Genomic DNA, 15,388 nt, shown 5'->3' with positions numbered 1-15,388 from the left:
TGGCTGTCCTTGGCTGTTGATGGTCCTCGTGTGGAACGCTGTGATGATGATGTGGCCTCCTCATATGGCTACTGGCTTTGGCTCTGCTCCTTATGATTTGTATCTCTCCTGAATAATTGATCGCATCTCGGCTCGTTTTGTATTTGAATATTCATGTTACACTTCAATGAAGAACTAAGTCAATTCCGTAGGGAATGGGACACACACACACACACACACACACATTCATTTAACAGATAGCGTTTCCTGAGTAGTAGCTAATAGAGTGTAAAAGGCTGCCAGGGGCTATCGCTACAAGGGCTCTCTCTCTTCTCTCTCTCCCTCCCCTCCTTTCCTGTCTCAATAACAGCCTGACTGTGTCATAATTAAATGCCATAATTAATGGCATTAACTGGATAAAGGAAATCCCTCTAGAGGTAAGAGCTGAACATCACGCCTATCTCTGCCCTGTTACATGATATCCTTAATTACCGTACAACTCACTACTTTCTTTACCTCCGGTACAGTAATGGCTGTGAAAAAAAACCTTGTAAGCCTGCCCGGTACCCGAGGTGAAGTCTCTAGTGTAACAGGGTTTGGTTCAATAATCAACAAGGGCGCTTTACTGGAATTATTCCACGAGTCCCTGATGGGCACATGGACCCGCGGGCCTTTCCTATCTTATTTGACGTGTTACACTGTGTTCTCAGGTTGACCCCACCCCTTCATGACACCACCCCCTCCCCCTCCCCCTCCCATCCCCACCCCTGCATACTGACTTGGCCTCCTTCCTGATAGTAATGATGTAGTCATTATCTGATATGTGCAATACACCCCCCCCCCCCCCCCCCCCCCTACGGCCTGCTGCAGGACGAGACGGGCTATTACTGGAAGTCAATAAAAGGGATTGATTTAGTATCGAGTTTCACAGGCTTGTCTGATATTTGTCGTAATGCTAGGGAGAGGTTGGTGGAGGGGGGAGTGGTTGGTGGAGGGGGGGGGGGGGTTGAGCCTCCATATCTAGTCAGCAAGGGCTGTTTGCATAATACATAAAGGATGAGTGTGAAATGACAGAGGCGTGGCCCACAGGCAGCTGATTGTACTGTATGATAAGATGATGTCTTCATTTGAAATCTTCAGTTTAGATTTCTTTTAGATTAAATTGAACTTTATTGTCTGAGTACAATTACCAAACAACGAAATGCAGTTTAGCATCTAACCAGAAGTGCAAATAGTGATATAAAACATGATATAAAAAGTGAACATGATAGAGATAGGTAGAGTATGGCAAGTACGGTAGTTAGAGGTATATACAGTTATGAGCTACGTACAGATGTATAAATAGAGGCTATATCAAAGGAGGTATGTGTAAAGTGCAAAACACAAAAAATGTTTCGTATGCGTGTACTGTTCGTTGGCATGGATTCGACTTCTGGTTCTACCTTAGTAGGGGGAGTTATAGATTGGCATCAGTTGTTTGGATGATTGGTAACAGGCCTTTGCCTTCTTGCGTTCTCTCTCCTCCTGAAATTACACCAACACCTAATTTAAGTTTAACGTAGGAACGTGTGGACGTCTTCTCTTTGCTTGTACCTGTGGAGAACCAGGCTGTAAAAACACCACGGAGTCACTGTTGCCAACGTTGATGTCAGTGTACGAAACAAACAAACGTGATATCATTCAGTGAGTATGTTTAGGAGTGAGCTGTATGTGCCCTTGAGCTATCACGTAACCCCTAATTGCTCCAGGGGTGCCGACTATAGCTGACCCTGCAAAAAATACCTAATTCCAACAATTGACTGACAAGTTGATTGCAGGGCAATAAACAAAACAATTTTGGCATTCTCAGTGTCTAAGAATGTGTTTGATAGCCATGGTAAAGGGACACTTCACCCATTATGACATCATCTCCAGCATCGTACCAGTGTTTCCATAATGTGAAAATGTTGATTTTCTACATTCATGTGTAGAGACACTGGCTACCACATATGTAGACACTGGTATGGCGCTGGAGCTCATGAATGTGAAGGTTTGAATAAATTGGTGAAGTGTTCCTTTAACATAGGCCTTTATGAATCACCTGTTAGAGCCAGGCCCTCTGAACAGGCACGCCACCCTGTGACTCAACACCTTCAAGGGAATGGGATCAGATCAGAGTGATGCAGGTGAGGTCATAATCACTGAATGAGCTTCTCCCATATAAGGACATTCCATAAGAGAAATTCAACACTTCATTTGTAGCCTTGATGTACCATATCTAGTTTGTCTACCACTTGTGTTGCCTTGTAAAGTAAGCAGAGTGGTTGCGAAATTACTCTGTGGGGCAATGCGAGACGACTTCACTCAGACGTTGATTAAACCTAGAATATTACGGAATGTGCCGACTGCTGTAACTTTCCCATTTTCCTGTCCTGTAATGACACAATGGAGCACACCCTTAAATCCATTACCCAAGATACCCTAGAAGGTTCTTCCCAGAAGCCACGTGTTCTTACATGGTTCAAATGGATCTATATGGTTAAAGATCCTGTATGTAGTTTTGAGCTTAAGAATAGTGCTGAATGGCCATGATAAATCGGTAGCCATCAAGGATTGAGATCTCATGAGAAAGGATGTTAAGTGACGAGTGCTGTTTTGGCCCCAAAAGCGCCTTCTAAAATCGGTCAACCACTGGTGTTTACATAACCTATTTTACCTTTTATACATTTTATTTGTTCACAAGTATATTCACGTTCTGCCTGTATCAGAATAAATATAGAATGCGTAGGCCTACTTTCAAGTTTTCAGTATGGCCAGAGAGGACCGTAAGGTGTAAAACAACATACTGAACCTTTTAAAACATATAGTAGATACTCTCTAGGCCCCATAGTGTCAGTTCCACTTCCACGGGATGGTGTGGCTGCAGTAGGTTGAGGGAGAGGATGAGGCTGAGACATGAAGGCAGTAGTCTGGAGGGCATTTCCAAACCCAGGTGTGAGATGTGAGGTTCTGTGTTCAGACACGGACGAGTCCAGGCAGCGAGGCCCAGCCCAGGGGTTGCATCAGTATGGACTCAGGGGCTGTGATCGTCCTGTAGGCCCGTCACTCTTAAGTAACTCAGATGGAATCGGAAATGGTGAGCTCTTATTGGTGAATTCAGAAGGACCGTTGACTAAGTGACATTTATGTCATATATATGTATGTAGCATATGTATATGCTATACAAATAAAAGTTATTATTATTATTATTATTATTATTATTTCTCTGGCTGTGTAAAGCCAGTTTGTGATTGAATAGGCGTTGTTGTTGAACGCAGGAATCCCAGGAACAGTGGTTGGGTTTGACTGTTCTAAGTTCTATAGGTCTACTCATACAGTAGATTTTAATTCCTATTTGTTGTGAAATTTAGTGAAGTCAGTGAAGATGTGTTCTTCTGAAATACACACACACACACACACACACACACACACACACACACACAGATGTGCCTGTTTAGACAGATGGACACACATATTGTGCATTGTGATCTGCTTTTTCATCTGCAATGATGGTGTAATGAGTAGATGTCATCAGTCATCTACCTGTCATTGTGGCGTTGATGTCAGCAGTTGGTCTTGACTCATGCTTTCCGTGTGAATGAGGATAAGACAGGTTAAGACAATTCAGCGCCTCAATCTTGATCGCTTTAGCGTTGAGAGTTATGTGGCTGAGTTTCATGTTTATGGTGGTTGATCTGTAGCCTATTTAGAAACACTGATGCCTAGGCTACATGTTCCTTGTTGGGTTGGTCCCAAACCATATTTGCATCCCAAACCAAACCACCAAAGACGACATGGAAAGGACCATGCAAATAACCCAAAGCAAGACCTAAAAGGTTTGACGACTTTTAGCCCTTGGGTTTACTTTTTTTATTTTCAAAATACAGAGTGTACAGTGTTTTTACATGACATAACAGTAGCATGTCCTCTAGCTAGGCTGGAGAGACCAACATGTCCTCTAGCTAGGCTGGAGAGACCAACATGTCCTCTGGCTAGACTGGAGAGATCAACATGTTCTTTTGTTAGATCGGTTAGGGTGTCACCTTCCTAAAACAAAGAGAGAAATGACCACGTGTTCACCTTCTGAACTACTGGGGATTTTAATGGAGGTTTGTGTACATTGGAGGACAATGGCTTCAAGACTGATGAGGAGTGATGCAACAATTAGCTGCACCTGTACAACTGCTTAACCTGTTAATACTGAGTCTCCGAAAGTTGAACATGGCTTAATTAACCATTTGTATCTGTAAAATGTACTGTACAAAGAAAACAGGTATGTTTAATATAAGGCTTGAAAACACTGAATGTCCATTACAAAAATACTTTTTCAATGCACGATAAGTGTCAGCTTTTCCAGATTATGAATTTAACCAGCAAGAGGCACACATGTGGAACTGTTGTTCTATCTCTCATCTCCCTCTCACAACAGACAAACACACACACACACCCACCCACCCACCCACTTTCCCAATTGTCTTAGAGACCACCATATAATCCAGAGCTACAGAACACAGGGCCCCTCCATTTCCAACTGGCCTACGCCCCGGAGACAATTGTCATAATGACAACCAACGGACCGACACCCTGGATGGGTTGAGAACCGCTAGGCCCACACATCCAAACGTACCTAAGCTTTAGCCTCAAAGAAAGCAAAGACCGCAGATCAAAAGCAGGAAAGGCACTTTACACTAAAACCAGGTGTTTTTAGCCGTCAAAACAGAGCCGGCACCCTCATCAGAAATGACAAAGTGAGGAAGGGGGCGGCCATTAGGGCTCGGCTGTGTCAGACATCCTACAGTTTCCCACAGAAGCCAGCTATTAGCTGCAAACGTGTGATCTGTCATGCCAAAAGAACCCTTTAGCCTTTTAGATCTCTGGGAAGACTCCCAAGCTATGTGGTTTCTTCTTGATGACGCTGCCTGTGCTCCAGACTAATTCTGGGTGAGTTGAACAAACTCAGTATAAAGAGATGAACATTCACATTGACTGACTGGCCCAACTGATGGACCAAGGTGTCATCAGTGTATCAAGCATGTTTGTCTTCCTGGACACTAGATCATCTCTGGTTATTGGCCGAGCCTAGGCTAGTAAGGCTACTGAATTTTGGCCCAGTTTTGCTCCCATAGCCTGTGTTCCATGTTCAAACTGCTGGATCAAGGTGATTTGAGGCTCCTAGGGAGGCTCCTCTTTGATCAGCAATTCCTAGTCTCTGGTATTGGCTTGGACTACTGGTGTTGTTCCCCTGCTGCCTGCGTTCCTCTGATGTCTGCGACGTCTCCTCTACTTGGCACAGCGCAGAGGTTAGACGTTGGACCAGTGATGTATGGATGGAAACATGCATATACAGGGCATGATATTCACTTGAGGGTCTAGGAGCCAACGTTTCTGGTGGATGAGAAACATTTTTACCAGCCGAAATATATGTCAACATGAAGGAGGTGTTTGGCTGGTGGCTGCAGGTTCAGTTTTTGCTCTGCACAATACAGTATGTCTGTTCACTGGATGGATAAAGGGGGTTGGCTTGGCTGCGCTTTCAGTTGTTTTGATCTCAAAACAAGCCAAAAAATGTGTAGGCTGCAGATCTTTCTGTGTGTGTGTGTGTGTGTGTGTGTGTGGGGAGGGGGGGGGGGCATAATGCATGCAAGTCTTATGTAAGACAATTCCAGAGAAATCACTACAATTGATCTCTCAGTAGTGCGTATACATTGACCTCACTTAAACAGCCATCTACAGCTCCAAATGGGTTTCTAGTGTATATGAGGCTTGTATGCATATGAATGCCCCCCCTCCCCCCCGCGACGTTGTTGAGGCCAGGCAGGTGTGGCAGGTGATTGCTCACTCTTGACTTCAGGCGCATGTTGTTGTGCAACTCTATTGTAGCAATTACGTCCTGAAGTCACTACCTGGTGATCTACGTGCCATGAACAGCTCTGTGTGTGTGTGTGTGTCTGTGTGTTCATGCTATGAGGAGGTTTCATATCTAAGTCTGGGACATGGATTAGTAGGATTGAATACCAATACCTTCAGGAAGAAGACTCAGACAGGCTAGTCTATTACTCCTCTGCCCTGTCCCTTATCTTACACATCCCAGTCTAGAGGTACAGCTGGACTCTGGATCTGGACCCAACGTGTGTGTGTGTGTGACACTGATTAACCTATCGACGACCAGCTTGTGCACTGCCACCCCTCGCCACCCTCTGACCTGCTGTTTGGTCATGTGACGGCCCGCTGTCGATGCCTGGCTTGTTTCCTCTACCTGTCCTCATATTGACCTGACTAGCCTAGCCTAGCCTAGCCTAGCTTCCTCCAATCGGCTAGCCTCATACCCGTTTATCTTAGCCTAGCCCAGCCTCCCCAATCCAACCGGCTAGCCTCCAGTGCGAATGTGCAGTTATGTAATGTCCTTGACGGGGGTTGGACGTGTAGCGATTACCGATGCTGCACGTCAGGCCCGGGGATTCGGCGGAAGTTTGGCCGGCGGCCAAGCCAGCCGAGCCTCCCCTTTTTCATACACTGTTTAAGGTGTGTGTTTTTTTTTTCACAGCTGGAGGCTCTCCTTTAAAGAGAGCTGTACATGATTTCCCCCCCCCAACACAGATCATAAACAGATACCCCCAGTTGTTGTAATGGAGACCCCATCCTGTCCTGGTTCTCCTAGTGCTGTGGGATGGGGCAAGTTTCAATGTTAGTTGTAATTCAAGTTATCCCGCCCCAAAGACCTGTCTGGTTAGCTAGCTAGCTGGAACAGGAGGATGGGGTTTTAAGCAGACATGAAAGCGAAAGAAACGCCTCCCTGGTTCCCCCCCTCTCCTCCTCCTCATCCTCTGTTTATCTGTCAAAGATGGATTCAGGAATCCTGATTGAGCAAATACTGTGGTGGAGAGGGTGTGGTGATGGGAGGAGCAGAGGGGATTGTGTCTGATTACCTGCCTCTCTCTCCCCTCCACACACTCCCTCTTTTCTCTCCCTCTATCTGTCCGGTCTCTGCGTTAGGCACCACCCTTTTTAGGGAGTGTACACACACACACACACACACACACACACACACAGACTCACTCACTCATCCACACACACACACACACTCTACTCCAGTGTCTCCTGCCTCTGTGGGCCTGGTGGTGTATCCAGAGGGAGTCCTGGTTGGATGAGCTCTCGCTGGACTGGAAAAACTTTGGACAGGGTTGGTGGACCAGGATCATACACTCCGTGGCAGCTCTCTCTTTGAAGCCTGTGTGTGTGAGTGTGTGTGAGGCAGGCTCGCCCCATGTGCCTGAGAGAGAGGGAGAGCGAGGGAAGAGAGGTTTACAGCAAGCCTTCAGGACCAGACAGACAAACAGACAGACAGACAGACAGACATCACCTGCTCTCTCTGTCTCTCTGTCAAGGAGCTCTGCGTGTGCTCTTGTTCTCTGACTGACTGGACAGGGTGAGTACGGAGTTGGACGGATCAGAACCAGGGAATTCTCTCTCTGTCTCCCTCTCTCTCTCTCTCTCTCTGTCTCACTCGCTCTCTCTCTCTGTCTCCCTCTCTCTCTGTCTCCCTCCCTCTATCTCTCTCTGTCTCCCTCTTTCTCTGTCTCCCTCCCTCTATCTCTCTCTGTCTCCCTCTCTCTCTCTGTCTCCCCCTCTCTCTGTCTCCCTCTCTCTCTGTCTCCCTCTGTCTCTCTCTCTCTGTCTGTCTCTCTCTGTCTCTCTCTCTCTCTGTCTCCCTCTGTCTCTCTCTCTCTGTCTCCCTCTCTCTCTCTGTCTCCCTCTCTTTCTCTCTCCCCCCTCTCTTTCTCTGTCTCTCTCTCCCCCTCTCCCTCTCTCTCTCACTCTCTCTCTCTCTCTCCCTCTCTGTGTGTGTCTGTGTAAAAGCTCACCCCTGGCCCGAGGGTTGAGTTAAGTTTGTGTGAGATGAGTGAGGGACAAGGAGATTACAGAGAGTGTGTGTGTAGTTTAATGGTCCTCAGCAGCTATGGCATGCTTCAACAAGATAGAAGAATTGAACTCTCAACCCAATACCTCAAGGGTTGTGTGTGTGTGTGTGTGTGTGTGTGTGTGTGGGGGGGGGGGGTGCGTGCCTGTGTGTACTTGGGAAAAAATGCAGTCTTTTTTTTATCCTTAAAGCCAAAACTTTAGGAAGTTGACATGAACTCATTGCAGTTGTCTGGGCTTGAGGATATTGCCATAAGCAGATGCGTATGGCTGCTAACTTCAACTTCAACCCCAAAAAAAGAAGGATTGCTGAGAGAGGGAAGTGAACATTTATTTGAACAGTCACCATGACATCATGCATCTGTATCAGTCAACCGTAAAAATCACAGATGGCTTTTTATGGCGGGGTCCACCCTCTCTCACACACACTACCACTGAAATATGTGGATGCAATGTGGTCAGAGGCTGTAGGCTCCGCGAGTTGACTAACAGACCCATTCATCACACAGCTCTGTGTCCTTCTGCTGCTTGTCAAGACACCCATCCTGACCTATTCTATGAGGTGCCTAGTCTACTGTGTGTGTGACTGTGTGACTGTGTGTGTGTGTGTGTGTGTCTGTGTGTCCTTGTGTGTGTCTGTGTCCTTGTGTGTGTGTCTGTGTGTGTGTGCGCGTGTGTGTGTACCAGTTAATTTACATTGTTATGAGTGTGTCACAGTACTGTATAGTCCACTACAATGGGAGCAGTCTTCATAAGTGTGCATTCATTCCATAGTTCCATTTCACCACACACTGCCCTCTTAATTCGCGTATTAGTTAATCATTAATTCAGCCCTCTCAGTGCAGATATCCATACACCAATAAAAATCTGCACGGTACAAAGGAGTATTGTACGCTATCTGAAGATCTGAACCTGCATACCGTACCTGGATTTCATTGCCGTTTGCTTTCGAAAACTTCACTTTGAAACTTTTGTGTGCCTCAGTTTTACGAGGGTGCTGCGGTGTGTATACTGTATCTACATGTGAGGAGTGTTGACACCAGGATGGTAGTGCCCTGGGTAGGCTTTAAACAAGTTGTTTGGCCATAGAGGAGAAAGAGCTTTGTGCGTGTGTGCGTGTGTGTGTGCGTGTGTGTGCGTGTGTGCGTGTGTGCGAGTGTGCGTGTGTGTGTGTGTGTGTGTGTGTGTGTGTGTGTGAGTGTGAGTGTGAGTGTGAGTGTGAGTGTGAGTGTGAGTGTGTCCACTAATGAAGATCAATGCCATTGTGAAGAAGGATTAAGATAACTTATTTTCCACTACTCAATTATATCTTTTTTCAAACCTGCGGTTCAAAGTATTCAGTAGCATTGTGGGAGTTTTGGCCCATTGATATGGCTGCATGCCCACGGCCCTCTCAGAGGTGTTATATTTCAGCTGCTGCGGGTCCTACACAAGTTCTAAGTGGTCTTTCTGTCCCCATGCCCCCCAGACACACACACACACACACACACAAACCCCTCACCCATCAAGACATCTCCTTTCATAGCACCATACTCTTTTACATTTACATTCTATAGGTCGAGCTTCTATTGTGCTACCTATGCAGCAGTTATCACATTACAGGGGAAAGCTTGTAACGTATAGCTGTCGTCTATGTGAGATATCATGTCAGACAGCAACATAGGCAGAGAGGAAAGACACACACACACACACACACTCTCTCTCTCTGTCATACACACATCCACACAGACACACACACACACACACACTCACTCACCTGGACATTCCAAGGCTCGGGTTTCCCTTTCAGCTCATACAAAACACGGCAGGCGACCCCAATAGCCCTCTTTCGAGGGGGGGGGGGGGGTTTGTAGTGAGGTGACATGATGTTTAGAGAGACACCGGGTGTAGAAGGAGATGGGCGGGGAGATCTGCAGAGTGAAACGTCAGGTCCCAGGGGTGGGGGGGGGGGGGGGGGGTGGAGAGGGCGGGGGCGCTCTAGCAGTGGGGAGAGAGGTGTCATGGTGCTTCCTTCAGGCAGGAATGGAGAGTCTGTATGTCGACACTGTGACCCCCCCCCCCCCCCCAAGCTCTGAGCCTTTACCCCTGACATCGCCTTAAGCCTACTGTAAGACACCAGGCAGCCGAGGGGGGGGGGGGGGGGCACCAGAGGACTATTAATACTAGTGTTTACGAGGTGTGGAGGATCAGGAGCATAGCAAGGTGAGGGAGGTGAGAGGGCCTCCACACACACACACACACACACACACACACACACACACACACACACACACACACACACACTCTCTCAGTCCACAGGGGATCATGAGACAGATGTTTGAAAGCCTGAGAAATATGCTGAGCCTGGTAACTTTCCCATGTCTAGAGAGAAATGTAAAGTGATGCTTTCCCCCCCCCCCCCCGTCTTTTTGTGGTTCACTTGACGTTGAGCGTGACTCATCCAGTCGGTCGTACGCCTTCTGTTACAGAAATAGACAGAGCGGCGTCTGCTTACTTTTCCACTTTTATGTTGCTTATAGAGCCATCCTTTCCATCTCAGCCTTCAGCCTGTCGGCCGCCCTATATCTGGAGCAGTGAAGTCGTCTCTCTGTCTCTGGGCCTTTTTGATCAGCAAGACGGCAAGACGGAGTTAAAAATAGAACGATCGTCTAGGTGTTTTCATCATCATCATCATTTCCTGGCTCAGACAGTCATGGCACGTCGACCACTGCTGTTAAAGTCTGCTGGTCGCCACAACGGAAATATTAAAGGTCCCATATGATGAAACACTCACTTTTTCAGTGCGCTAGGGTTGGGCAGTAATACGGTATACCGCGGTATTTGAAAATAGCAATGGTGTTCGTTTCAATACCGTCCTAAAAAATAATTCTGCTGCGCAATGTGCGCATATATATATATATATATATAATAAACGCCTTCAGAGTGTTTGTCCAGCACCACTGTCTGTGTGGTTGAAGATGCTATGAAAGGGATGACTTTTTTGTAAACCTGTAAAACTGATCACAATCGTGTGTCACGTGACCTCTTCTCCTCAGAAGAAGGATACGCAATTCACAGCACCCATCTGCGTTAACACGTTTTGCGCTTTGTTCTGGTGACACATGTTGTTTACGCACTGTGTGATAATCGAGTTATGTGTAGTTATGTGTTTTTAGCATGTTCATGTTCTGTCAGCATGTTGTGATGTGCTGAAGTTCTGGAGTGGGGAGCAGCAGCTCATTTGCATATAAAGAGATGCACACAGAAACAGAAACAACCCATCCAGAACAGGACTGAGAAAGAGGTTCCTAGAGGCATGCTAGAGTGCCTTTAGATTAAAATCTGAGTTGTATTACCAGCAAAAAAATTCAAAGACATGTTCTGGCGACTCCAGAGACCTTTATTAACTTAAAAAGACTATAATATGGGACCTTTAAATTGTCGCTATTTGATCTACCTCCTCATGTCTGTGGTAGGGCTAGCTAGCTAGTTATATCTGTGATTGTAGGCCCTAGACCCTATTTATTTGTGACCAAAAAAACCCTGCTTTATTTGCTGTCTTTGAAAGCCTATACATCCAAACGTGATATGTTGCTACTGTGAACGTCTCAGGCAGGCAGACTAATTGTTTTCTCTCTGTACAGCACGGTGGGTGGGGTTGACAGCAGACACACGCACGCATTCAAATAGCGAGAAAGTTTGTCGCTCTCAACACCTGAAACAGCCAATCCCACGAATGACTTGTAGAACCAGTTCCTGTCATCGGACCACAGCTGGCGGGCTAACTGACAGCTTGAGGGCCACTGTCCCTGACCCTGTGAGGGCAGAGAGGGACCTCGTTGGTCAGGAGTCCAGGACCATGTTGTTGTTGACGTAGCCTAACCTTCAGGTCCAATAGACAGACTGAAGAACAGAGAGAACAGACAGAGGGCTACCCTCTCCTCGGGGCGCCCCAGCCGCACCACATACTGTATTTGATCTGTTCCACCACCAGCTCACCTGATTCCACTAATCAAGTACAAAGCAATTATGGTTTGTACATGATTAGTTGAATCAGGTGAGCTGGTGGTGGATCAGATCAAATATGTGGAGCGGCTGGGGCGCCCCGAGGAGAGGGTTAAGAAACACTGGGCTACAGGTCCTGTTGGACATTTAGCAGATGCTTTTATCCAGAGTGACTAACAACAAGTAGGCTACATCTGTCTGAAGTAAGTGAATCATCTATACATCAGTCATCTATACATCAGTCATCTATACATCAGTCATCGTAAGAACACATCCATGCTAGGACCAAGGGCCCTTGACAGTCATGTTGCTAGTAGAAGGACAGATTATTAAGTGAAGTGGTCGAGAGGTAGTGGGGGGTGAAGAGGTCTGTAGGAGGGACAGTCAACTGACATTGGGAGTGCTGTGGCTCTGTCTTTCTCGATGGGTTCATGTCGGACGTAGGACTGGGAGGAGCGATGGGCCGTACTGGGCAAGAGGTTGGGGACTGGCGGTTGTCGACGCCAACGTTCATTTGTTATCCAGTAGAAGAACCCACGTGTGACCATGTTTTTATTGATATAGTAACGTACCGTATTTTATTTGAGGGAAAGTTGTTCGTTCAGGGCAAACGCATTTTGTCAGTTTGTGTGCCTGTGCTTTAGGCGTCAGTGAGGGGTGGCGCGGGGCGTGTGAGCAGTTGTGTCTCAGGGCTGGTTGGAGATTCCACACACACACACACCCACTCACCTGAAAAGGTTAACGAAGCTCTCGGCAGGTGGAGGAACATTCCAGCCTGACAGCTGTGCCTCTTTCTCTCTCTCTCTCTCTCTCTCTCCCCGCTCGCCCCGGGCTAGAAGGCAAGAGGGCCGCGTGGAAACGGAGACGAGGACAGGCTCTTCTCTCTCGTTCTGCCTCTTGAACACTCTCTCTCTCTCTCTCTCATGCTTTTTCTCTTTTTCTTTCTCTCACTCTCTCTCTCTTTCTCTCTCTCTCTCTCTCTCTCTCTGTCACTCTCTCTTTCTCTCTCTCTCTCTCTTTCTCCCTCTCTCTCTCTCTCTCTCTCTCACTCTCTCTTTCTCTTTCTCTCTCTCTCTCTCTCTCTGCTTCTGTAAGGCCTCTTCCCCACCCACCGCCACCACTACAGCCACACCCGCGTCCATCAACCGCCCGGGGCCGGCTCCCGGCGTAGTGTTATTACTGTCCTCCCCACACATGGTGATGTCACCCTGTTTCCCTCCCTGTGTGTTTCTATGACGACAGCGTCTTTCGTGGAGAGTATCGTCCAAACACCTCCGATGATGTCATAGTCATTGGGCTTACAGGGCTGGGTCATTTTCAGGTGATGGGTGACAGGGAACAGCTCTCTCTCTCTCTCTCTCTCTCTCTCTCTCTCTCTCTCTCTCTCTCTCTCTCTCTCTACTCTGTTTCAGTATTTCACCCTGTGTCTGTCTCTCTGTCCATCATCAACCTCTCCACGCCTAATTCATAAGTAATGACCATGCAGACGGCAGGCGGATGGAAAGGGGGGAAGGGAGGAAAAGGAGGGAGGGAGGGAGGCACTGGGGGGAGGCAGACAGGACGGCGGGGTGAGCAGGAGGGTGGCAAGGAGGTGGACGGGCAGTGAGGGAGTCAGGGAGCCCGAGGCGAAGTGGAGGGGGAGGGAGGGAGAGAGGGAGAGGAAGAGACGAGGAAGGAGGAATGGAGGTGAGACGAGAGAGGAGGGAGGGAAAGACAGGAGGAATGGTGAGGCAGAAGGAGACTAGGGAGGGAAGGAGGCAGAGGTGAGGTAGAGGGGTGGCTGGGAGGGAGGGAGGGAGAGAGAGAGACAGGCTGGCTGGCCAGGCAGGGTTCCAGGGGCACTTAGCATTCACACATATGACACACGCATTGACTGGCTGGCCTAGAGAGAGGAGGTCTAGAGAGAGGAGGTCTAGAGAGAGGCCAGGACACGGACAAGCCTCAAATTCTCCAGTCAGCTCCTGTCAGCCAGGCTTCACAACGGAGGTGGTTGTGCAGTTTAAGAGTTACCCAAGACAACATCCTCTCTTTCACAATGTCTACCCTCTCCTCTCCATTATGTGGTTGGTTTAAAGAAAGAAAACAAAACAAAAAAAAGGCCCAGATATTTCGACTTAAATAACCAACCTCTATCTATCTTTCTTTCTTTCTTTCTCTCCATCCCTCCCTCCCTCCCTCCTCCCCTCCTCCAGATGACATGGCGTCCTCAGTACCGCAGCTCCAAGTTTCGCCACGTGTTTGGTAAAGCCGCCACCAAGGAGAACTGCTACGATGGCGTGCCCATCACGCGGAGCGTGCAGGACAACCACTTCTGCGCCGTCAACCCGCGCTTCATCGCCGTCATCACAGAATGCGCCGGGGGCGGGGCCTTCCTGGTCATGTCTGTCCATCACGTGAGTCTCCGTCCACCTCGTCTGTCCTGTGTGTGCGTGCGTGCGTGTGTGTGTGAGTGTGTGTGTGTGTGTGTGTGTTTGCGTGAGTGTGTGTCTCTGTGTTTGCATGCGTGTGCGTCTGTGTGTGTGTGTGTGTTTGACGATACAGTATGCAGTATCTTTGTTGTGTTTACCCTGGGAAATAGGCCACAGAAGGTCTGTTTTTAGCTTCTGCTTGTGATGGAGTTCTCCCCCCTCCTCCCCCCGCCTCTCCTTTGTGTTGCTGCGGTGGGTGTTTGGGTGTTTGGGTGTTTGGGTCGGTCTAAACACGGCCTGAGCCAAAGAGTGGCAAAGAACTCCAGGCAAAGCCAAGCAGCTTTAACCCATTACTCTCTCCTGAACCTCCTCCTGTGGCCTCTTTGTTCAGCCTCCACACACACACACACACACCTAACACCTAACACACACACACACACACACACACACACACACACACACACACTCCTAACACACACACGCACACACTCCTAACACGCACACACTCCTAACACACACACACACACACACACACACACACACCTAACTGCTAACACAAACACACACACTCTCTCTCTCTCTCTCTCTCTCCCCCCCATCTTCCTTTTTCCTGTCTAAAATGTAGTCATTGAAAACTAATTAATCTTCATAAAATATTGTGAAGTGTTCTTTCTGATTCTGTTATCTCATCTGTGGCGGCGGTGATCTCTCATCCAAACCTGTGGATGTCTTTCATCTGTCTGTACGGCCCCGGACCTCTTCACCTGCACGTCTGCTCAATTTACGACCCCCACCCCCCCACCCTCCAAGTTAATTTATCTCAGGCCAACGGTGATTCATCAAACAGAATGCCCTCTACCTCTTTTCTCTCTTTCTCCTTTTAAAGGGGTTTGTGGATTTATCACGCTCCTCCTGGCTCACCCAGGAATTACATAGAGGCTCAGGAATGACATCACTCACCTTTCTGTACCCCTTCACACTCACACACACGCACGCACGCACGCACACACACACACACACACACACACACACACACACACACACACACACACACACACACACACACACACACACACACGCAC

General features: G+C 47.9%; 1 protein-coding gene across 1 annotated transcript in view; it reads left to right on the top strand.

Annotated features, from left to right (window-relative positions):
• Positions 1–15,388, top strand: part of coro2aa (coronin 2Aa) — a 33,016-nt gene that overhangs the window by 7,885 nt on the left and 9,743 nt on the right. Inside the window, exon 2 of the mRNA XM_080535046.1 lies at positions 14,091–14,291. Coding sequence (XP_080391172.1) covers positions 14,091–14,291 — 201 coding nt within the window. The remainder of the gene's footprint in view (positions 1–14,090; positions 14,292–15,388) is intronic.

Source organism: Nansenia antarctica (assembly GCF_963989245.1).
Source record: "Nansenia antarctica genome assembly, chromosome: 6".
NCBI lineage: Eukaryota > Metazoa > Chordata > Actinopteri > Argentiniformes > Microstomatidae > Nansenia > Nansenia antarctica.
Note: the sequence above shows the minus strand (reverse complement) of the source record. Positions and strands in the feature narration are given on the sequence as shown.